The sequence below is a fragment of the Ptychodera flava genome, unplaced genomic scaffold (genome assembly GCF_041260155.1).
Source record: "Ptychodera flava strain L36383 unplaced genomic scaffold, AS_Pfla_20210202 Scaffold_124__1_contigs__length_180463_pilon, whole genome shotgun sequence".
NCBI lineage: Eukaryota > Metazoa > Hemichordata > Enteropneusta > Ptychoderidae > Ptychodera > Ptychodera flava.
Genome location: NW_027248306.1, coordinates 124,987 through 150,077, shown reverse-complemented (window position 1 = coordinate 150,077; position 25,091 = coordinate 124,987). Strand labels below are relative to the sequence as shown.

At 36.7% G+C, this 25,091-nt stretch overlaps 3 protein-coding genes across 3 annotated transcripts; 1 reads left to right on the top strand and 2 right to left on the bottom strand.

The window, feature by feature from the left end:
• Positions 1-1,040: 1,040 nt before the first annotated feature.
• Positions 1,041-6,621, bottom strand: LOC139126699 (serine-protein kinase ATM-like). The gene is made up of 6 exons (XM_070692744.1): positions 6,484-6,621; positions 5,937-6,105; positions 3,935-4,021; positions 3,030-3,144; positions 2,130-2,193; positions 1,041-1,474 (listed from the first exon to the last, which is right to left on the bottom strand). Exons 1-6 carry the CDS (start codon positions 6,487-6,489, stop codon positions 1,139-1,141), a joined length of 777 nt encoding a protein of 258 aa, XP_070548845.1. The 5' UTR covers positions 6,490-6,621; the 3' UTR covers positions 1,041-1,138.
• Positions 6,622-10,389: 3,768 nt separating this feature from the next.
• Positions 10,390-14,357, top strand: LOC139126698 (zinc finger MYM-type protein 1-like). The gene is made up of 9 exons (XM_070692742.1): positions 10,390-10,787; positions 11,203-11,459; positions 11,649-11,946; positions 12,091-12,291; positions 12,443-12,564; positions 12,661-12,827; positions 12,936-13,144; positions 13,272-13,718; positions 13,928-14,357. The coding sequence occupies exons 1-9, from the start codon at positions 10,728-10,730 to the stop codon at positions 14,354-14,356; spliced, it is 2,190 nt and encodes a 729-aa protein (XP_070548843.1). The 5' UTR covers positions 10,390-10,727; the 3' UTR covers position 14,357.
• A 1,537-nt stretch (positions 14,358-15,894) lies between these two features.
• Positions 15,895-23,443, bottom strand: LOC139126700 (serine-protein kinase ATM-like). Its single transcript, XM_070692745.1, has 3 exons — positions 23,285-23,443; positions 22,593-22,851; positions 15,895-16,057 (listed from the first exon to the last, which is right to left on the bottom strand). Exons 2-3 carry the CDS (start codon positions 22,778-22,780, stop codon positions 15,895-15,897), a joined length of 351 nt encoding a protein of 116 aa, XP_070548846.1. The 5' UTR covers positions 22,781-22,851; positions 23,285-23,443.
• Between the last annotated feature and the right edge of the window lie 1,648 nt (positions 23,444-25,091).

Sequence of the window (25,091 nt, the reverse complement as noted above, 5' to 3'; positions counted from 1 at the left end):
AATTAAGTGAGGTACGTTACAACGTACAATGAATGTTGGTGGCAACTGCACTGCCAACGGGCGCTAAACTCGAAACGCGGAAGTAAAATCCACGCTGAGATCGCACATTTCGCCCTGAGCTATTGTTTCCAAAACTGATACCGATTGAAACAGAGACTAAACTTGCGCAAAACATGAAATTTCACTGCGAGAGCGTTCAGAGACACAGTGCAATGGTTCTACTCTGGAATAAAAAGGACGCGATGCATTCTACTGACTCAGTACACCCAAATAATCACGTGATGCCAGTACAAACAAGCCCACATGTGTACTAACGCGTATGGAAATACACGTACGTCTATGCGCGTTTGCGCACATGGCTTTATTTGTACCGTGATCGATTCGAATTCCGGGTTTGGACTATTAGGGCGCAAATAAGCCTTAGCGGGAACACTGGATATCACTCAATTTTTCTTACAATTCCGGTAATCAGTCTGAGACTGAAGTAAGTGTAGAATTAACAATGTTTACAACTATAGAGAAACAAACACCAAATGAGATAATGTAGTATTTCAGAAATAAGCTTGACTTTATTCATTAAAATATGATTTAACTTTGGTAAATGTATCTGAAAAGAAATAAAACAGAAAAAGTAGGCTTGTGAATAATTTCAAATGCACTCACTCTTGTTGAAAAGTAAGATTCTATCAGTGACAACACTTCAGCGCTCCATGAAATTTGATAAATTTTATAGATTTCATTTTCAATACGATTTTTTTTATTTTTGAAGCATCAATTAGAAAACATTTCTGTCACACCTTGCCTTGCCTTACTGGAAAATGTCAGTGGTTATTTTTCTCTGTCGAGATGAGATTTGTCACATGTGTATGGTACAGCATGGAACAAGCATGAACCAGAGAATGGAAATAAAAAGTGATTTACAGTGAAAGAATTATAAGAATGTGGTATCTGATTGTCTTTTATTGACTGAATGCTAATTACAATATTTACATAATAGTGTCTAAGCCAGAAACGCAAGTGACAACCTTGGCTAGTGGTGTATCACAAATGCTCTCATTTGCTGTAAAGTCTGTTACACAGTTAACATCACAGGTTTAGTCAAAATAGTTGATGAAAACTTTTTGTATTTTATTCAAATCTATATCCAGGCCTGCCAACCAGGAAATAGTCTACAAAGGTTCTTTGGATCTCTAGCTTCTTGTATCAACCTGTTCACCTGCCCGCTAACACTGACAACAACTCCCTCTTCGACACCTTTCAGTTTCTGATGTAGCCGTAGCAACACCCTTTCAGCCATTTTGTTTGATTCCTCAGTGTTGCTTTCACTGCTGTCTCCCGATCCTTCCAAGGCATCCCTTTCCCCAGCATTGGTGATATTCAGGTCTGATGCATCTGGATCAGCTTTATTCTGCTGCAGTTGAAGAACTTTCAAAGGAGACAGCGTCCACTCATACAGAGGGTCATACAATAGTACCTAAAAAGAGACAATATAGGAAACTACATGTAAGGATACAAAAATAACTGAAAACTAAAATTTTTTAATCACATAGGAAACTACATGTAAGGATACAAAAATAACTGAAAACTAAAATTTTTTAATCACAATGTCAAATCCCATTAAATAATGCAAGGTCAGATTATGATGCCATGTTGTCTTATTTCACAATATTTACGTTTATGTTATGAAATCTGTAGTTAATTTTCATAACTGTACATGATTGCTTACTTTGACATGAAAAGTACAAAATTTACAAATCACAACTCCCCTAAATTATATGTCCTAATATTATCTCTCAGCACCTACAAACTGTACCTAATATTAAAGTTTTTGATCAGGCATTACAGATTTAGAGATTTAGCTTACAGATTTATAGATAAAGAGGCACTGATAGAGAACCAATAACACAGCATATGACTCTTGGCAGAGAGCCATGCCAATACATGTACAAAGCATATCACAAGTAACACCCCAAACATATTTATCAACATAAAAACTATCTTTTTTGTACTCATGCAATATGCATTGATAACTGGCAACCATTATTCACTTTTCTTTCCATAACAGAACTGGCTTGACCAACTACATGTACCTTGTAGAGAACTTGAACATTTTGTTTCAACATACATACCTCTACAATGGTAAGTAAAGCTTCCTGGTTGTTGTGCATGACCACCATGGTTTTCTCACAGCACCTATTGGAGTAACATGGAAAATTGTCGTATAATCCACTGCAATTTTAACTAAGCAGTAGGGCTTGAGCTTACAGGCTTTTTATAGATAAACCATTTTACTCAAGTTTTAGCATTCAATGTACCTGGTATAACTGTCATACTTTACTTTGGGACAATCAAAGAGCAATCTATGCAACACACATTCACAACCAAACTGCCGTTGGTTGCTATTGTTGTTACATTGAGAAAAACTGTTGCATGTGAATGTGCAATAACAATGTGAAATGGCCAAATAGGCTGAAGTAAATTCCACAGGGTAAGCTGTTAAAAAGATACTAAAAAATGATTAACACAAAATTAACAACGTCATAGTTGAACATTTTTCTCATCCAAACTGCCCATTCCTGTAATGTTATGCTTCTGGTGGATATGATCTTACTTGACAAAATGGTTCATTGGTAGTAATATGACTTCATAAGGATGTATTTTGTGTGATGCAAAATTCACTGCTATGTTTTGTGAAAGGATCTTGTCAACTTTAGAAAATTCTGAGAAATTTTTCTTTTCTGAGAAACTGAAAACCTATGCATGTGGACACAAAACGAAGAATTTTCTTTCTCCTGCCTTATAAAGTAAACAAAAAAGAAAAAAAACTAAAAGATGTTCAACTTTACAATATAAAAATTCAATAGAAAGAAGAATCAACAAGATAAGAATTACATTGGTAAAGGGACTACTAAACATTACCATCATTCCCCTTATTTTGATATTGTCTGCAAAAGAAACCTTGAGAAAGATTGTACGCCAAGAAAGACTGACAAAGTGAGAATAAAAGAGAGAACAGAGAAATGTCATACCTCCTGAAAACACCTTCAACTTCAGCTATACCCATTCCATCTACCAAATCTCTTGTTAACCTGAATGGTACAGTCTCAGGGGTTGGCAGAATTCTTCCTTGTTCAAAGGCAACACCTGTGAAAGAGCAGTGTTGCTAATCTAAATTTACGCCTTTTATTCCATATCTTTTGTACATACAACATTCATACTAGGAATCTTCCCAGATAGGATTGGCCTACAGATGTCAGAGAGGAGCAAAAGATCAAGATCTAGGCTTCGCTCTTGAGCCATAAAATGCTAGCAAAAAACACCAAAATTTGTTTGTAATACCCTATTCTTATACCTTATAGAAAAGTATACAGCACATTTCAGATGGAAACACTGGTTTGGAAATTGAAACTCAAATTTTTGTTGTCTAGTGGTAATATCAACACAAAGTCAGCAACGTCATTATGCTGATTTAGTACATTTTAAACACATCCCATTTCTGAGCTGAACAGTTGTGAATAGCAGTCTAAAGGACATTGGAACATGACAGGCAATCGCTGTACGATTACGAAGTTCTTGTTTCCACAGCATTATAGTAAAGACAAATGCAATAACATTCTGCACCATGTATTCTACACTCACTACTGGTAAAACACTTACTCCCAGCCAAGAAAATATATTGGCAATTTAATTGATGAATTGTATAGAGCATACCGTGTCCAGAAAATACAACTTGGCTGTGTTTACTGTTCTTCGATACTTTGAGAACTTTGTAACATGAAGTGTTCTGGGACCTGCTAGGTGTACGTAGGGGGACTGTCTCTGTTTGTTGACTTTGTCAAGCAAAGACTTGTACCTAACAAACCTACCGGTATAGTAACTGAAATGAACAAAACTGAGTGAATGTTCTGGCCAAATTTTGCCATTTAAAACTCACCAAGATCAATATGAACAAGTTCTGCCGTATTGCAGTCTATCAGTATGTTCTGGACATGGCGATCTCCAAGTCCTACTACATAGCCAACTGCAAAAAAATAAAAATTTACTTTCATGGAATTTTGAGATGTACAAAATTTGTGACGAACTTATTTGATATCTTTAAAATGTTTTGTCTTTTTGATGGTATGTATTATTGGTATCGGGCACACTTTTAGACAAGTCTGAGAAATAGGTCGGACAGTGAAATACTTTTACTCTGGTTAGGTCAGCTGAGATCTGAGATCTAACCTGATCTAGCAGTTCTGATTTTTTAAATAATTGAAATAACAAAGTCCATAATATTCTTATTTTTCTATTCATGGTTAGAAGTTCCAAATAGTTTTGCTCATGTTTTTATATCTTGTGAACTTCAGTCAGAAATTCTTCCAGTACTGAGCTAGCATGCTAGTGCACAGAAGATTGCACCTTGATATTTTGTATCATACATGTACATATCATGTTTAAAAGTGTCCCTTTGAGACACCTACAATAAAATTGAAAAATTACATCAGAGAGGTTAGGTCCAAGATCCGCAACCTGATGATCAGTGTGTCTTTGTGCTTTTATTCTCAACTCAAACTTCATAATTTAAATCAAATGCACCTCACAACTCTCAAAATTTTACAATACTTCTCTGATCTACCACCTTGTGGGGGCTCATTTTGAAATGAAAGGAAAACGTCCACAATCTTGGTTTTTAAAAAAACTGTAAATTTCATTTCTTTCCCCACAGAATTAAGGTTCCAAGACAAGAAATTAACCTTTTTAATCTAACAATTCTCTGGTGGTTAATAAGCTCAGAACCCCCGTAAATTATACATTTTCTGAAAGCCTAGATGGGGGTTCTGAGCTTATTAACCACGAGAGAATTGTTAGATTAAAAGGTCAATTTCTTGTCTTGGAACCTTAACACAGGGAGACTACCATTTTTAATTTCAAATATTGGGAAATGTTAGGTAACTTGTTTCTCTGGTACCAAACTTTGCAGAGTTACCGCTGATGTATATTCTTGATTTGGCAACAGAATGGTTGACATTTTCATTGAGGAATGTTGGAGCAAAAGTTGAAGTCTTTCACTCTCAAAGTCACACTACCTTAAGTTCGACGTGACTTCTAACATACAGCGTTTCCATTACAATTTTGAAACTCGCGTACGATTTTACTCAACTGAGTTTTTATTTGCTTAAAATGTATCAAAAATGCATACGGTAGGAATCAGTATCTGAAGTGAGTTGGGCAGTCTTTTCTGTAGAACTTGGGGGGATTCCTTTAATGCGCATGCTCTATTAACAAAAATAGTAGCCTGGGGGCTTCCAGGTATATGTAGCTGAATACTTTCAATGCCATGATGTATGTCTCATATATGTTCGTTGAGCAGACTAATGACTTCATATTCAAAGAAAATACTTTCTGACTATGAAATTAGTGTTTTGAAAGGGCCAACAAAAAGCAAATACTGGTTAAAGTCCAGCAGGACCTCAAGAATGCAACCAAACAGTCTAAATCGTCACCTGTAAACACTTTCCAAATAACATGCAATATAACAACCATCAACTGTATTGTGTAACCAACAACCTAGACTCGATCGATTTGAATTTTTTGCATCTGTTGTGTCATTGTCTGTACAAAACTGATTGACAAGATGCTTTGTGATGATGAAATACAATGTCGCATAAAGAGTTGCAGTCCGCTAAAGTCTAAATTGTTGCAATAACATGATAAATGTCACTTGCACGCAGGTGCATATGTTCTATTTTTGTCCTGCATTGAACCACATCCAGGCAATGTAGTGCGGGCCAAGTACATCTGTTTCATGGGGCAGCATTTCTCAATGCAAATTAGTTTATGCAGTCATGATTTTCTTTTTGCGTATTTCAGAAAATATTGCGCAAATACACAGGATTTTGCCTTAACGAAAACACTGAAACATATCTCCTATCAGGCAGGATAAACATACCTACCTATTGAACATGTTGCAACACTTCTTGTGTATGCCAATCTCCTTTTAAACCAAACAGCTAGATCTTGGAAGTTTTCAAGGAAGAAGTGTCTAAATACCGGACTGAACCGATCACATACATACTTAAAAGTTTCTTTTTTCTTTGATACCAAGCCTTTCTCGTGAGCACCCTGCACAAAAATAAATATGATTCCCAGTATTTGGAATGTGTGAAGTAATATCAATCTCTTTTCATGTCTGTACTCATAACAGATTGAAATTCTGCTGCTTACTTGTACTTGACCAGTTATTTAAATCAATAAACAAAAAGTGGGCAGACAAGCTCAAAATATTTTGACAGGAGCAATATTCATGCAATAATTATATCATTCCAACATCCATTAATAAGAAGACTACTGTGGTCAGTTTTGTAACTTCAAAATGCAAGGAAAAGGTGCAATTAGCAAACACAACAGATATATTTGATGCCCTTGCAATCTTAGATAAAAAACAGACCAGTGCACATGTTACTTATTAATTTCTATTTCAATTGGACAGGATGATCCTACATTCATTTTGGATCTGCATTCCCAGGGTGAAAGATTCTGTGGGTTTTATCTTTGATGAGCTCCTTGGTTACTTCTTGGATTTCCAATCAGGTATTCACCCAATGGCATGGTACCCTCGCACCACTCCAGCACACCACTACGCTGGACAATGGTATCACCTGTGTGGGATATACAAATCAAATAATGTACAAATCACAACTCCTGTGATGATTTGATTTACCCAAGTTACTTCAAGTAATTTTGCCCCTAGTAAAAACTATTCTTGAGGCCTAATCATTTCATGTTGAACTGTGAATAGCAAATTCATTACCACGCCAAATAAATTCAGAATATTTTTGCCTATGACTGCTCCATCCATCGGAAAATGAAGGCAAGTGGATACAGAATTAGCATAAACTATTGCACACCCAATCGACACCTAAATCTTGCTCACTGTGTTTTCACCCATGGTGCAAAAAAACTTATTCAAGAATGTGCAATTAAAACTAAGAGCAATTTCATGTTACAGTATTAATCAAATGACTATAAAATGTACTCCCTGTAATAAAGAAATTTTGTTGTTTATTTGTCTGTTTCAATTGTTCATGTCCCTTTGCATGGTGGAGTCTCATTTATTGGGAGAAGTGTCATCTATCTTGAAGAAGTAATACTACTGCTACCTTATATCTTCGTACAGTTAATTTTCTCTTCCTTGTTTCTGGGTCTTTTTGCAGCAATTTATTGACCAATCCAAACATCCAAACATGATTGCATTACAGCATCCTGCCTCAATCATCTCTACCCTGATAGTGAAGAGGATCAAAGCTACATTCAAACTCACTCAATGTGAGCAGTTTGGAATATTTGGGAAGTATTTATGTCTTAGTTTTGAAAGAAGTCTTAGGTCATTTACCTGGAGAAACTACCATTGAAATTTGTCTGTCACAAATCATGCATACTGACATTATAATAATTCCCAATATGGTTTTACGATACAGACTTCTGAAATGGAAGTTTTTATTAAACTGAAATTTGACATGTACACACCCATAGCCAACTAGTGTACTTATGACAATGGATTGCACATGTAAATCACATTCAGATGCTACATCTTGGCTCCCACTGCACGTGATAGAATGCACTGCCAGCAGTGTATCATTAAAATTTTGCCCAAAGATATTTACCTTGACTAACTGTTTTTCTTGCATGGTACCATCAGACGCAACACATGTAACAATCTTTGGTAAGTTAATGCCACCTGCCAACCGGAACGTGGGTTCAAAACCCTTGACATACACTATGTTGTCATAGCAACAATCTGGATCAACAGTAAGCTCTGTAGTTGGCATGGCACATTTTTCATCTCTTTGAGCTTTGGCAGCTGTAACTCTGAAGGCAAGTTTATCGGCCCTAGTGACAGAACAGAAACACCATATTCAATGAAAGGTGTTAATGACAGTTTTAAAGCTACTTATAACCCGAAAACCCTCTATTTACATGGGAATATCGACAATCATACATCATTAATATGATTTCAAGACTTGCCCTGCTCGGCAGGAAAGGGTCAGACTGACAAATGTAAACAATATGAACTATTCGCTATGTTTGTAGACAGTTATTAAGTCCTTCTGATGATGGGACTGAAAAAAAATTGTTATCATTCAGGATTTCTGAAGTAATTTCCATGCTTATATACGAGTTTAGGAATTTAGGAGTTTAGTTTAGGATTGGCTTGGAATGGCTAATTATTGGTTTAAATGCATACAAGCTATAAATTGCTTTCTGCACAGAACTGTGATGAGCCATTACTTGTTTGTTTCTTGTTCTGTTCAACATTGTAGTAGGCTAGCTGGATGTAGACTTCACAAAGTGTCTCCATGGCTGATATGATAATTCCTTCCTGTTTTGAAGTCTGCCAAACATATTCTTTGCTGCTTGCATTCGGTCCTGAAATGCAAAAAAATTGTCCCTCTAGTCATTGGGGAGTGAATTATCAGAAGGAAGCAAATATTTGCTATTGATATTCTTCACTGATACATTCATTGGTACACAGAATAATGTGAATACACTTATCATATGAAGTGTTTCCACTGCCCACTCCCAAATCGCAAATGCGAGAAAAAAGTAGCGTTTGGCGAGAAGATTTCGGCAAAAATTAGCCAAACTTGCGAATCAAAAATTGCACCATGACGTCATCACTTTGTCTGTCCACGCACTGTCCTGCATTCAACTTGAGACGTAATGCTTTATCTCTGTGCATCCCTGACCTTATGCGTCAGGAGATCGTATTTGTAACACATACAGTAATGAATAAAATTGTAACGAAATAGCTCACAAACCAAAAGTACCCATATGTTTACCATGACTATTTGACTAAAATGTTGCTAAGTTTTGGGTTGGACTACGCGCAATGTGCCTACAGATTACTCCGTGCACTGTGCAGTACAGTGACGGTCGTCATCAACACTGAAGGATCGTAGCGACGGTGAAACTAAGCAAAAACAGCAAACTTTCCTTTTTTACTTAGGCAATATGGGGGAGAAACCACCCCTAACGCAGGTTCTAAGCGCAAGTAAAGCTATGAAATGGAAAGAAAGATTATGATCAGAGTAGGAAAGTCGACCGTGAATTTGAAAAGTTAGGTAACGGCATGGTCAAAAGCATATGCATGGCTTTTTTTTACAACGTAGAGCGAGTAAGGCACTCCTGAACAGCGAAAATGTTCATGGTGTATTGCTGCCAACAAGAAAATATCTTTACTGACGTTAGAAACTTGTGTGAATTGGCTTCCTTAAAGATAAATTCGCAAGAATTTTCAGTGTATTGTGACGTGATATCGTAAACAGATTTTCAGAGAAGGCGCTCGCTCGTCCGCCGAGTCGACGTACTTCTGCATTCATATCGTGCAAATGCGTAAGTCTTGTCGCGATATTTGAGCATTTAACTTGATCGTCAGTGAAACAAAAGATGTTTCTCCATATCAAAACATTATATGTTTTATATTTTAGGGTTCTGTTTACGTAATAGACATGAACATTTGGATTTATGATCCGTGATTTCCGCGATCCGTGGCATGATTCAAGCTGGCCGTGAATACGCGCTGACGTTTTTGGTGATGACCCTGACCCAAGCGTCATCGATACGCTGTCCGAGCATGGCTTGCTAAATTTATGGAGCTTCGCTAAATTCAAGCGTTAAGCAATTTATCGAAAGTCTAAAATGCACACATTTCTCAATTCTGAGAGTATTTTACTTATGAGAATGGATATCTGATTCGTTTGAAAAACTGGTATGCTGAAGCAGGTTTCGTGCCGTTGTCTATAGCGTATGTACAGTACAGCCAGCACGATAATTATAGTGATAACAGGTTTGTTACTACATGTACTAAGTACAGCTGCATCGCATACGCCCAACTTTGGACAAGTATCGCTTAGTATTGCTTAGTATCCTTAGTAGCACTAACAGGGTTTATTTCCGTCATTCTTGCGGAAAATGCAGACAAATATTATTTTTGCATATTATTTAGTGAGAAATGACATCATTTGCTATCAGTGATATCGGCTTTTCTAATTGAATATCTTGTTTGGCGAATAATTTTTAGGGCTTCTAGCCAAATTTGCTACAATATTTTGGAACCCAGGGGAAACACTGATATGTAATTCACAGTAATGTGGATGATTTTTACAGCATTGACCAAGATCCTTTCTTTTTCATGATGCTGTGTTTCAGCATTAAATTTTTACAACAATTTGAAATATCTTTTATCATTCACAGAGAATAACAGAATCATAAATACTGTAAATGTTAATTAAACTTCTGATCATTACATTTTAAGTAGAATGCACCTCTGGGACAGATGTTTGGACTCTCAAACTTTATGTAAAATATCTGATATATGGCCAAACATGTTATTTCTAGGAATGGACATCAGTGTTCTCCCTGAATAAGGTAACAGGGGCGTGGCGCCCTCTTGTAAATTCCGAGCGCCCCCTTGCCACAAATGAAAGACAATTTAATTTTTTCCAAATAAAACAATAAAATTTACGCAAAAATAAAGATGTCAGTGATTTACAGGCAGTACACAAGCGTGTGAGTCGATCGTGCGGACTGCCATCGTAGTTCTCATGGATCTTGCAAATCTCGCGAGTTTGTGATGTCATCCGAGATCATAAGACCATGTGCAACGCTAGGCAGCCGTCGACGGCAGCCATTTTGCAGCCGCATAACACAGCTCAACACAGACAGTACGCTGACCTCAAGTTGACATGCCAAGGAAGCGTGAAGGTAACCAAGGTCAGCAGAGTGTACTGAAGTTTTTCAAGAAGGTTAGTATTTCCTCGGTCGAGCGACCGTGGTATTTCGCTTGTATATTTCCTCCCAAGCTATAAAACAACGTATTTTTTTCAGACTCGGACCGGACGGTGTATATCACTCAGACTGAGGATGCATGAGTGTGTTCTCTTGCATTAGGACATCGATGAATATGTCTATCGCTATTTTTTCGTTTTCAAAAAAGTTACTTTTCATTGAAACGTTCAGGTGAAAGAAAGATAGAGTGAAGATGACTTTGAGATCGTCCGGATATTGCTAATCACTGCGGTTGTTTTTGTAGCTCTGTGACTGATTGCTAGTGTATAGTTGTTTAGCTACCAAACGTGTCAGTCTATGTAACAAATGCGAAACACCGGGTCTTAATTATACTTTCTTTTCACATATTGCCATTTCTCTTACGTTAACTAGGACTCAAATCGTAAAAATGGAAACTCTAACTCAAAAATTGGAACTGACGTACAGGAAGAGTCATGCCCCAACGACGCAGACGATAACTATGGCTGTTCAATGCGAGATGTTGACACCCCTTGTGCACTGTCAGCTGCAATATCAGGCGAAACACGAGAAGGGTGCTCCAATTCTATATGCACGACTGTTCCTGGCGAGACAATTAGCTCTGATGAACTTCAGAAAAGGAAGGATAAATTCCATGATAAGTTTACAAGGTAAATTGTGTAAAATAAAAATAAACCTAAACATTCTTGAGTTTTTTATGTCAAAGTATTTCCATGGTGGAGGGACTGTGTTTGTTCCTTCCACTTCCAGTTGCAGTTTTCATTGCATGGACAGCCATAAACAATGATAGGAATGCAATTTTAATTGCCCATTAATTTCATATTTCAAAACATCAACAGGAAATCCGGACACAAAGTAGGCTGGCAGGAAAGATGGAAAAGTGAATATAAGTGGATAATTCCTGTCAGCAATGATAAGGGAAATATTGTAGGAATGTTATGTGACCTTTGTAAGCGCCATAGTGTTAGACAGAAAAATGGAGAATGGACGTGGTCCGTAGTCCCAGCAACCTATCTGAGGCGAGACAAGATAGTAGGTCATCTGGAAGGAGAACAGCATTTCAAGGCCATGATAGCAGAAATGGATAGTTTGAATAGTTTAGTGGATGGAGGTATCCAACAGTCTTTGCAGTTTCAGGTTAGCTAGTATTCAAATTTTGCTGCCAACATAGTTACTTTTTTTAAGTTCTTACTAAGTATTAGATTATGAATTAACATTGTTTTAAAAAGGTAATAAAAATTGCAAAGTTGTTGTACATTTTATTGATTTTATTTTTTGTAGATTGAACTGAACAAGGAAGCACTTAAAACTGCCATGAAGAGTTTGTATTGGCTCATCAAGAAAGAAGTTCCCCATACAAGTAACTACAGATCGCTCTTAGACTTTGCCAAGTCCCACTTAGGCTGTGATATCCTGAAGCATTTGGATAAAGGTGGTAATGCGCATTATACCAGTGAGAGGATAATTCAAGAACTTGTTCAGGTAAGGAATTCAATTGATTTGTGATCATTACACCAGTACTCAAATTGTTACATGTATGGCCCTTAAATTTCATGGTTTTGATGACACAACATACCGGTAATGTATTTTCATTAACACTGTCTAATAAAAGTGTTCTTGTTATTTCTTGCAGGTGATGGCTGATCAGATATCTCATGAACAGATGAACAAGTTGAATGGTAGTTTATACATTGGTTTGATGTGTGACGAGTCCACTGATATTTCTGTTACAAAGGAGTTGGTTCTGTATGGCAGGTAATCACTTGTTAATGATTGCTCATCTTGATTATTTTAAAGTAGTTGCAATCAAATCAGTTATTGCCAATTGTGTGTAATTTTTAATCCTTTCAGATATACAGACAAAGGTGTAGTGGGCAGTTGTTTTCTGGAAATCATACCAATCAAGGATGGAACTGCTGTTACCATAACTTCAGCCATACAGCATTGGTTAGAGAAAAATAAAATTGGGATTCAGAAAGTGATGGGGTTTGGTTCAGATGGTGCTGCTTGTATGGTAGGTGAGTGATAGTCTGTGATACTTGTTGAGTCTATTGAATTTCTTTCCTCTTGCTTAATCCTGTTTGTAAGTAACAACTAAGCCTGTGAAAAATTATCTCTAATTCTAGGCAGAAAAGGTGGTGTTGCAACTCTACTGGCCAAAGAAAACCCTATGATGATATCAATACATTGCATTGCCCATCGTCTTAGTTTGGCTGTGAGTCAGGCTGCTGGTCGTGTAAACCTTCTGAGAGATTCCTTCAAGCCTAATCTGTCAGAATTATTCAGATTTTATGACTACTCAGGTGTCCGAATGGCAAAGCTTCATGACATACAGGTGAGCTTAATGTATTGTATTTAAGCAATTAAACTTACCTCGTAATGTGTTAAAATTCAAATAATTTTTCTTTACTTTGTCATTAAATAAAATTGGGTAACTGTTTTCTTGGACAATTAATTTTCAGGAAATATTGGACGTTGCTCAATTGACACTCAAGGAGGCTAAAGATACAAGATGGCTGAGTCATGATCTGGCCTGTAAAGCCCTCTTCAACTCTCTCCCTGCAGTCATCACCAGCTTGGAGTATGAAGCCAGACAGAATGCAACAGCAGCAGGTTTAGCAACCTGGATAAAAAAGTACAGCACCTTGGCAACTTTATACCTTTTGTGTGATTTGCTACCCCATCTTTCAGCTCTGAGCAAGTGCTTTCAGCATCACCAAGTGGACTTGCAACAGATCAACATTCATATTGCTGTCAAAATTGAAGTTGTTTCTTCTATGAAAGACACTGTTATTCCAGATTCACGCCTCTCCCAGCTTGATGATGACATAACTGGTAGACTTGGTACCTTTGTCATTACTCATGCCTCAGATGACGCCAAGGAGAGATGGAGAGTTGAAGTTCAGAGGGTAATTTTTTAGTTAAAATATATGAAGTAAATTATTTAAAGTGTATTTGACACAGCCTGTGGATTATAGTGATGACAATAAAAACATGAGAATGGGCTGTGGCCTTGGACTACACATACTACAAGAAAATGTACATTCAAAAACAAAACTGCTTGTAATTATGGCTAATTTCAAATAATTTACTGTGATTTTCTTATATTCATTTTCAGCCATTTGTTGAAAACCTAATTTCAAACTTGGAGGATAGGTTTTCTATGACACCTCTCCTGAGTGCATTTGGTATTTTTGAGCCAGCCAGTTTACCAGACCCTGTACCTGATGACTATGGGATATCATCATTGCGGTGCCTGATGGATCATTTTGGTAGAGCTGATGGTGTTGTGACCTGTGATGTACGCGATGAGTGGATAGGACTGAGACAGTACTTGAAAACCCACAAAACTTTGTCCAGGAATGATCTAATGCAGAACTTACTATCTAACCCTACAATGATGGATCTGTACCTTAATTTGCTCAAATTAGCCAGTGTCATGATGATTGTTCCAGTCTGCACAGCTGACTGTGAACGAGCCTTTTCAACTACCGGTATGAAACATGTCAAAACTTGGCTCCGGAGTCAAAATGAAACAGTACATTAAATCATTGTCTGAGAATCTCAATTGATGGACCACATGTTGACAATTTTGACTTTGAAACTGCAGTAATGCAATGGGGAACTCTCAAAAACAGGCGACTGCTTCTTAAATGAGTTACTGAGTTGTGTGATAGGAACATGAAATAAACTGGAACTGGAATAAAAGTGTATGTGAATGCTGTCTCTGATTTCTTTTCCTTTTGAGTTTTTTATACACAGAAAATCTGAAAAAAATACTCTCCAAGTGCCACCAAATAACACCATTTTAACCTCCATTTTCAAAAGCTCCAATTGCCCCCAAAATTATAAAAATTTGCAAGATTTCATCATATGTTTAATATGTCACATTTAGTTTATTTGTAGGGACCTGTATATCAAATATCAAAGCTTTCATACCAGGACTTTTGAGAAACACATTTTTGACCAAAAAATGGCAAAAATTGCGTTAATTACAAAAGGTAGCTTTTACCGTAAATTTGTACATATCACTTATTACTATGAGCCGCATACCAAATATCAAAGCTGTCAGACAAGCGATTTTGGTGAAATAAATAGTTGACCAAAAATAACAAAAATTGCCTAAAGGTAATATGCACCTCGAAAGTGAAAGACTTAAACTTTTGCTCAAACTTTCCTCAGTGAAACTTTCAAACCATTCTCTTACCAAAGCAAGAATAAAAATCAGGGTCACCGTGCAAACTTTGGTACTAGAGAGACAAATAACTTGTGATTTCTCGATATTTGAAATCCAAAATGGCCGCCATCCATGTTAACTGTATGAGAAAAATAAAATTTTCGATTTTCTTTCGCCAAGAGCTTCAAAATGAGCCCCCACAAGTTGTAGGTCAGAAGAAATTGATAAAATTTGAAAGCCTGAATTTCTGTCCCCGAGGTGCGTTCTACCTTAATATACAACTATGCAAATTTCACCACGATTTTGATCTTGCTGAGGTCACGCTAAGTAAACTGCATATAAAATTTCAATGAATTGGAGATGTGGTTTCAGAGAAGATTTTTGTAGCAAAAACAGCAAAAAATGCCCTAAAATACAAATATGCAAATTTCACCATCATTTGAACAAACTTATGTTAGGTCACCCAAAGTGAACTGCATATCAAATTTCAAAGCAATCACACTTGTGGTTTCAGAGAAGAAGACACTTGTTTATGGACAATGACGGTAAATCAGCCTCTTTGATAAGCTCTGCATCGCTGACAGAGGGGCTAAAAATGAAGACCATGGAATAATACTTGAACAAGGGCCAACTTTCACTGCTGTAAAAATTGTGATACTTGTATGTATTTTTGATACTCATTATTAATTAGCTATCATAAGTTTTTCATTGATGTAATCACAATAATTAAACCTATCTCACACTATTTCTACTGTGCGAGTTACATGTATGAGTATGCACTATGTACAATATTTTCACATAAATTTGCATATCAATTCTGTAAGGCAACTGTCTTTATCAAACTTGAAAAGTAACCAAGAATTGAACACACCTGTAGTTTATTGTTAATTTTGCTGTCATTGGCATTTTCAAACCAGTCTAAAAACCCTCATGTCATGGAAGTCTCCTATCTCTAAACATTTTATGTAGCTGTCAATGGCAGTGGCAAGAAAGTTAGTCTTGTCAACCTTCAGGCTTTCCATCTCTTGTTCATCTATTTGCTGTTGTTTCTTCAGAATCAAGGTGTACTTGCTGCAAATATGGAGAGCAGATACTGAATTATTACCTGCATATTGCTAAGATTACAAGTAGCTTTGATTAAACTATGCCGTCATTTGATAAGACTCAATGAACATTTGTATGCATAACCGATACTCTCCATATTGGTTATACTTGCAGATGATATTTTTTGCACTAAATAATGATAATATGGCCATTAAGGTTCCAAGACAAGAAATCGACCTTTCAAAGCTAACGATTCTCTATTAGCTAATACACCCAGAACAATTATATATTTCCAAAAGCCTAGATATAGGGAACATTTTTGTTACAATAGTGTCACCATTGTTTACATAACTATCACCTGATAGGTAATTTGCATAACCTTTGAAAAATCTGTTTTCCCTATGTTATGTTTCAATGCTTTGAGATATATGGCTGAAATCTGTGTGAGTGCAAGCTGTCCCGGGGATCTTAAAAAGTGTCTCAGAATTTTTTTTAAACCTTCTTAAAGGTATGGAAATCGATCCCAGGGCCTGGGAGTGGCACATGTAAAACAGTATGTATCTTTGTGTCAGAGGCGGAATAACTATGAGTGTATCTATTGATCCAGAAATCTTAATCCCGACTGCTATGTTTGTACGCACAGAGCCAGTCGACGTTAGGGACACAAAAAACAATGAGGAGCCAACAGGCAGTGGATTTGAACAAAATCACTGTACCCGTACTTCACCGATGTCTGTAACTCCATACATGAAAATATTCGTAGCTTGACACACTTTGAACATAGCTCGTAACAAGGGACAGTGGAAAGCCCATGGAACTACGTGTACAACTATAACAGCCACTCATGTAGTTGGTGCATAGTGTAGATTTTTCCGATCAACAACTTTGACGGATGGTGGACTGACCTTTCCTACCGCAATTGTTATCTCCCTCGATTCAGCACAAAATTTTCGTATGGACTATTGATGCGGTGTTTACAGTTGTTACGTGGTGGTAAATCCTAGTCGTATTTACGACTGCTGCGTAAACAGTCACTGAATAAACTTTGCACGCATTTACGAGCACTGGATATTTTTACCGTTTTTAATCAAAAACCGTCCGTATACGCGTATGACGGTGACAAAAACAACACAAAGAATCTTGCGTATATTGTTACTGAATTACTTTGACCAATAAAAATTCACCCAAATGCCGAACGGTGATCATACAGAACTCTGCAGGTTTCTGGACTAAACGACCCCAAACCGACCGGATCTCAGTCAACTGTGCCGGGCTCGACGTCTACTCTATCAGCGTCAACTCAAACTTTCACTCCAGACAACTTTACCCCACTAAATTTACCTTGAAAAAAATTCAAACTGTGTATCGTATTGAAAAATTTTACCGGGGCCTTGGAACAAATTAACAAGCGACCTAGCGGCCGATATAGCTCCGCTGTGTTTATGTAGAGAATAACTATTTTGACACATGTTGATGAAGAAGGTGGAAATTTTTGATAGCTCAATGCAGTGGCCAGAAAAAAGTGGCTAAAATAGCTGCAAAAATACACAATGAAGATTTCATCATACTTTGAATATATCACATCGGACAATCCCTAAGAACATGTCAACCAAAGCTATCTGAGTTAGAGTAGTTTTTTGAGAATAAAATTTTCTGACCAAAATGGCAACAATTGCCCCAAAAATAAAAATCACAGATTTCATCATAATTTAAAAAGATCAAATTCAGTCGATCATCTAAAGAGACCTGTATACCAAATTTCAAAGCTGTTAGACCAGTACTTTTTGAGAAACACATTTTTTGACAAAAATGGAAAAAATTGCCCCAAAAATTGAAAATTGCAGATTTCATCATAATTTCAATAAATATCACTTAGTTCATCTATAGAAACCTGTATACCAAATTTCAAAGCTATCAGATGAGTAGTTTTGGAAATGCATATTTTTTGACCAAAAATGGCAAAAATTGCCCCAAAAATACAAAATTACAGATTTCATCAGAAAATATATATATATTACTTAGCTCATCTGTAGAAACCTTTACACCAATTTTCAAAGCTATCAGACCAGTACTTTTTGAGAAACACATTTTTTGACCAAAAATTGCAAAAATCGCCCCAAAATTACAAAATTGCAATTTTCATCATAATTTCAATAAATATCATTAAGATGATCTGTAGGAACCTGTATACCAAATTGCAAAGCTATCAGATGAGTAGTTTTGGAAATACACATTTTTTGACCAAAAATGGCAAAAATTGCCCCAAAAATACAAAATTACAGATTTCATCAGAAATTCAATATGTATTACTTAGTTCATCAATACAAACCTGTATACCAAATTTCAAAACTATCAGTTGAGTACTTTTTGAGAAATACATTTTTTGACCAAAAATGGCAAAAATTGCCTTAAAAATGCAATTTTCAATATTTCTGCACAATTTGAACAAATCTGAAATAGATCATCCCTAGGACATATGTACCAAATATCAAAGCTATCTGACTGTCAGTTTTGAAGAAGAAGATTTTTAAAGATTTTTTTACCAAAAATGACAAAAATTGCCTTAAAAATACAAATATGCAAATTTCACCACGATTTGAACAAATCTGACTGAAGTCACCCTAAGTAAACTGCAAATCAAATTTCAAAGCAATCGGACAAGCGGTTTCAGAGAAGAAATTTTTTTTTACCAAAAACAGCAAAAAATGCCCCCAAAATACAAATATGCAAATTTCACCACGATTTGAACAAACTTAAGTGAGGTCACCCAAAGTGAACTGCATATAAAATTTCAAAGCAATTGGACTTGCGGTTTCAGAGGAGAAGGCAATTGTTGATGGACGACGACGGACGACGACGACGACAGAAAATCAACCTATTTGATAAGCTCCGCGTCGCTGACAGCGGAGCTAAAAAACAACAAATCCCAACAGAAACAGTGGAATGATCATTAGTGTGCAAGGTCACTGTATTTTATGTCAGGGTAAAAATATTCTAGCTTTGAAATTTCTGGACGGTACAAAAGGCGGGAAGAATTAGACAAGATTACGACCAATGTTACCTGTTGATAGCAGGTAGTTAGGTGTCCAGTGAGAGCATGATTGCCAATATACCATGGCTGTTGATTTGAGCTGCCTCCGATCGAAAATTTTCAACACAAAGACATGATATCAATAATTTTGCGAGATTATAAGTACCCGCTGTCTTCTCACCAAACAGCTACGATCAAGATCATTATGATAGAAGCAATTGACCGCCTAACAACTGCTTGCTGGTCTTATACACAACGTATAAAAATTGATTATTCCTGCTGAGAAATATGACAGCAAATATTGCAATGTGAATTTCTTACTATCTTCCTCGCAATGGTTTTACATGTGTATATTTTATCACGGCCACTTGACCATTTCTGACGATTTTTACTAACAAAGAATCAGTTCATACTCATCGGGGAACACACATGGAAAAGACGTTCAAAAAATTTTCATCACATGAAAGATTAGCGTAATCCCCGATTCAAAGATGTAGGAAATGTATAATGTGTTGTTCATCTTGAAAAATCCCGAACTGCAGCCTCTAAATACAAAATGCTTTTTCTTCTGAACAACTTCCTGACAACTTGACAAGCACACTCCGGTCATCACATGACGGTTGTAACCATACATGTGCTGCCGCCAATGGAGAATCAAAAGACTTCAAATCAAAAGTCAAAAAGTATAGAAAACATATCAATATCCAAGCATTGTAAAACAGTATTATTTTGATAAGGTCAATTTATTGTATATTATAAAAAATCTCCAGGGCACTCGGAACAGAGTAAGATTATGATCTCACTCGTTCGAATACTACACTCACACGGTAGGGTAAAAATGGGAACTCAGATCGTTATATACTGCTTCCGCCAAGCGAGTCCGCTTAGCTAAAGACGGTGAAATGACCATAATTATTATTGCTAGTCTCTGTAAATTTTGCCGACTATTCGTTAGTAGTTGTCGAATTTCTTGAGTTTGTCCGAAAACTATTCAGTGAATGACGTAAGTTTCGAGACACCTGAGTGCGAACGCAATATCGATATCGCGATAGCAAAATCAGTTACAGACAATCGAGGAAGAACATAAGAGTCTATAAATCTGCGAATTAAATGAATCCTAAGTTACTATGAAAGTAAAAAAGGTAATGTTGTTATGTTGTGCCCTGGTTGGGAAAGAAAAGTGATTAAGATTTCAAAAAAACAAAAAACCCCGTCAGATAGTAAAAAACAAGCTCAGAAAACGTAGAAAGAAGAACGACATCACGGCATCTTCAGACCTTTCATCATGAGTCTGAACGGTCAACATTTGGTGCTATAATCTATGTCAAGTGTCTCTTTTTGGTCAAATCTGACAGAGATGAATCAATCGCGATTTAGTTTTATCGCCCCGACCCGACAGAAAATAATACACTCATTGGCACCTGTATAATCGTGGCGTGAACGTATCCGATGGCCGTCCACTGCATGGGCCATTGACCGTGCATCGCCAACAAACAATGGATTTGGACGTCACGAGAGCATTTTTTCACAGTCTGTGAGTGGCTGAGTGATTTTGGTATGCATAGATCGCAATCGAGTTGATTTCAGCCGAAAACAGTTAGATAGTAGTTTTTTGTGCTCCATCCAAATTGGATCCGCATGTTGCCGGTTTTGTCCATGGCAAGCAACAGCTGTGGTGGGAGGCCGTATAACGCCGGGACACCACAGCATCGTACGCAGGTCTAGGCCAAACATACTTCCAAAAGAGATCTATCGTAAAATATCGTACTGCATGTCAGCATACACATCACCCATTCATAGGCCTACGGGTACACAGATCAACAAACAAACAGAGAGAGGCAATCTACTTGAAACCATGAAATGGTCCATTTGTGTCTGAACTCATCTTAGACTCGTGTTCAGTAACCGTTGGTCAAGTATTTTGCTCAGTTGTAAGAATCGTTTATTCATTGTTGACATCGTAATCGATCCGATGTACACAACAAATGTTTGATCGTTTTGCACCTTTGCACATCCCCTCGTGATTGGACGCTTCGAACACAGCATCAAAGCAGTTTTGGCATCAAAAATCAACTTAAAATGGAAAAAATGAGAGCATTTTGCCAACAAGGTGATGCCACAAGTATTCACAAAACGTAATATGTTGGAACAGTGCTTTAATTTGCACCATGGTTGCTGAAAGCGCCAGATTTTCGGGAGCATTCTTTGACGCTGTTACCATGTGCCACTCATGTTGGATTATGAATGTCCAGGGAGATAGGGGGTATTTATAGGCTCCCCCTGCCTTTAAACAATTTTTATGCCAGAAAAACTTCAAGAGCAGCGAATTTAACCCTAGTTAATTTTTTTAAATTGTGCTTAAAAAAAAACTAAGCAAGATATAAAAAATACCGCAATTATACGGTGTCGCTCAAATTTGATCAGAATGGTACATACCAAAGATCAACAATAAGTGTTATTTCTATCTGTCAGTGCAGGAAAAATATACGTTGATGTTATGACAATTTCTGCACAGTACAACCAGAAAAACAACAAGAAATATTTAAACCAGAAAATTAAGAATGACAAAGTAAATAAGGTCGGAAACTTTAGATACTGAAGGTCAACTTTAGCAACATGCATAGCAGAGAATCTTTCTACCATGGATGTACAAAATAGACATCCATATGGTTTCAGCAGATCTGTTAATATGTCACAGTTCATAAACAATGACAGGAAATGAACAATTAGCTGTTTCAGTTACTGCTACCACTCCCAACATAATAGGTACCCTGCATACAAATAGGTTAAAGGTCAAAATCCTCTTATTCAGATGTGTGGGCTGATTCAGTTCACTGCCACCACTCCTGCACACTTGCAGTATTTCCCTTTTTCTTACCTCATTTGCACATTTTTGACACTGATGTGTTCATTTGAACAAATTCACATCTCAACCCCTACATCTACCTGTACACCAAATACTGAGACGGTAGCTTTGGCGGTATGGGAGCCTTTGTGTGTGACGGACATACATCCGCACATACCCATAAATATACAGACATACAGACGTCACTCAGACTCATCATATAGCTGTTTTTTGTATTTATATACAAAACCAAATATGAGCTAAAAATCTGAGACACACTTTAGAAGAGCGTTGTGACAGCTTGTATTCCAGCATGTTTGAGTAAGATATTTTGAAGTATTGAGACAAAACATAGGGGAAACCGATTTTTGAAAGGTTATGCAAATACCTGTCATGTGATAGTTATGTAAACAATGGTGACACTGTGGTTACCAATTGTTCCCCTATATCTAGGCTTTCAGAAAATGTATAATGAGAATGGTAAGATTAAAAAGGTCAATTTCTTGTCTTGGAACCTTTAAAGTGTTCAAATATGGAATTTCAATATCATTTTAACAGATCTGATTGAGCTCATCCACAGCAAAATAGATCCCAAATTTGAGAGTGAGCAGAAGAGTAACTAAAATGAAATCCAGTGCTTTGACCAAAAGTGAGAAAATTTTCCCTAAAAATTGTTTTTTTCTTACTTTCTACCCTGTGATTGTTCCTTCATATTTTCAAGCTTTGTGAGTTCCTCCTCTGTTTTCTTCAGAAGAGCTTGCTTGGCTTCAAATGTTGGTGATTTCATGTAGTTGACAATGGTCTGGTATTGAGAATCTGAAAATGTGACCAGTGCTAGGTAGGCCTCCATAGCTTCCTGGCCTGAATCTTCCATGCTGACCAGTTACCAAGTATACCAAGAGACTGGGCATAAAGCTGGGTCAGAGATCTGCTCTTGTTATATACCTGCAAAATATAAATCAGTGTAAAAAGTGTTCTCAATAACACCATCATTCGGTACTATTCAACTTGCCCTATTAGTTTGTCCAGGTGGTAAAATGGAAATATAAGTTTAAATGATATAATTAAAATTTCAATGAATTTTTTCAACAGTTGCAACGTGTATTCCAATAATCCTTTATCTGAGTTTTATGACCTCTATCTGACACCATATTACGTTACTTATACTACCTCATCCATGTATTCGCTATCAGATCTCATATCCTACTCTGAATCACAACCACACAAATTTAATATAATTTCCACAATCACTGACATTGTATACAGTTTGTCAACAACCACAATCACACCAACATCACCAATGCAGCAATCATTATCATAATCATCATCAATATCACAGTAATCATTATAATTAATTATTGTTAGTGCATATGTTTACCTTAGCAAGTTTATCAGTCATTTGTTTCATGGCATGTTTAGCTGTATCCTGTTCACCTTTATCCCAGTACATTTTCCCTTCTTCCACTCTCCATGACCAGGACACCTGACTCTCACCAAATGTACCACTTTGATCAAGTTGTTTCAGGAAGAAAATAGCTCTCTCTGCAGTTTCAAGTAAGTAACACATAAATAAATATATGTCATGGAAGGATGAATATAGACATGCACAAAGTTTTGCTGAATGTTTTTTGGTCAAATCAAAGTTCTTGTAACCTGAAATGAAGTACCGGGTGCTAATTTGGAGTGATTTACCCTGTTTAGAAATGTGGAAAATGGTAATTTCTAACTTGATATGGCCTGGACAATTGTTCTCCTGATTCAAATTTCAAAAGTTGACAACTTTCATCCACAGGAAAGGAACTCTAAAAGCCCCTATTACATTCTATCACTGAACTCTTTGCCTTCTTGAGTTGATTTCAATTGCAAGTTAAGCACCATCACTTGGTATATTTGGTCTTTCCTGGCAATTTTGGCAGTATACTCCAGATGGTTCATTGGCCAGTCCAGGATACTCTTTTCCCTAATACCCCCGGTAATTGTGTTTGGATGACTGTCTCGTAACAGTTGCAGTTAACACACTTCTTAGAGTCAACACTGGTTCCAGGAATTCATATTCGTTTCGAGAGAGAATTGCTGCTTGTGAATTACATTTGGTTTGGAGACTGTCAAAATCTCCAATAAAAAATATTACAGCTACTAATGTTTTATTTTAATGTCTAAATACTGTCATCCTCTCACATTCAAGTATGCAAAGAGTTTATTGTTGTGCAAATTAATATTGTTGACTTGGTAGCTTATTGGAGCTTTCTTGATTGATGTCCTTTTCCATAGCATTTGTTCATTGTAATTATTCAACCTGGAATGTAACTTCTTGCATAGGGGCTGGAAAGAATGCAATGGAAACTACCACTACAAAAAGTCCTACTACATCTACTACATTGTTCCTACTAGGACATCTTAAGATTTTCAATCTTGAATTTTGAAATGCGAACAATTATCACTTTTTCAGTTTTTCAGTTTTTTGTTTTCAGATGAGCATTTAATGTAACAACCTTGTGTAAAATACATCATAAAAGGAGCGAAAAAACACAAAAAACCAAAGATTTACACAGCTTACTGTAATAGAAGCAAAGCAAGTCCTCCAGTTCAACCAATGTATGAAGCTGACTCAGTGTTAGATAAACGTTCCTCATACTTTCCATGCTGGCAGTGTCCAAACTCTTCAGTAGTTCTTGTCTTGCTTGGCTTACAGAGTCTTTAAATGTGCCCGCTTCCCTGTCTTTCAGAGCACACAAACTGTGGTATAGTGATTGGTTGTAGCCAAGTCCTCTGTCTGTTTCAAGTGACCTACAATGTGGATGTGAAGATAATGTAATTAACATCATTCAGGGCTTTCATTAGATTTTTTATCAACTGACTGAAAACATTTATCAGGAGGCTTTTTTACAGCTATTTCCAGATGTTTTCCTTTGCATTTGAGGACCTAAATTATTCAGCATTTTATCAAGTTTGATAGCTATTTTGTGTCAAACAAATCATTGACAATGACACAGTCCCCACTTGTACTTTAATTACAAGTCCTCTGAGAGGAAAGAGTCCTCTTCATTAATTAGGTCTGTGATTAAAAATACTGCAATACAGATGGGGCTTAATGGCCAAAAATGAGTTCCATGGTGGTAAAAACATAAAACCAATGTAAGCCACCATACAAATTACAAAAGGTCATTAAAATAAAATCAATTAGT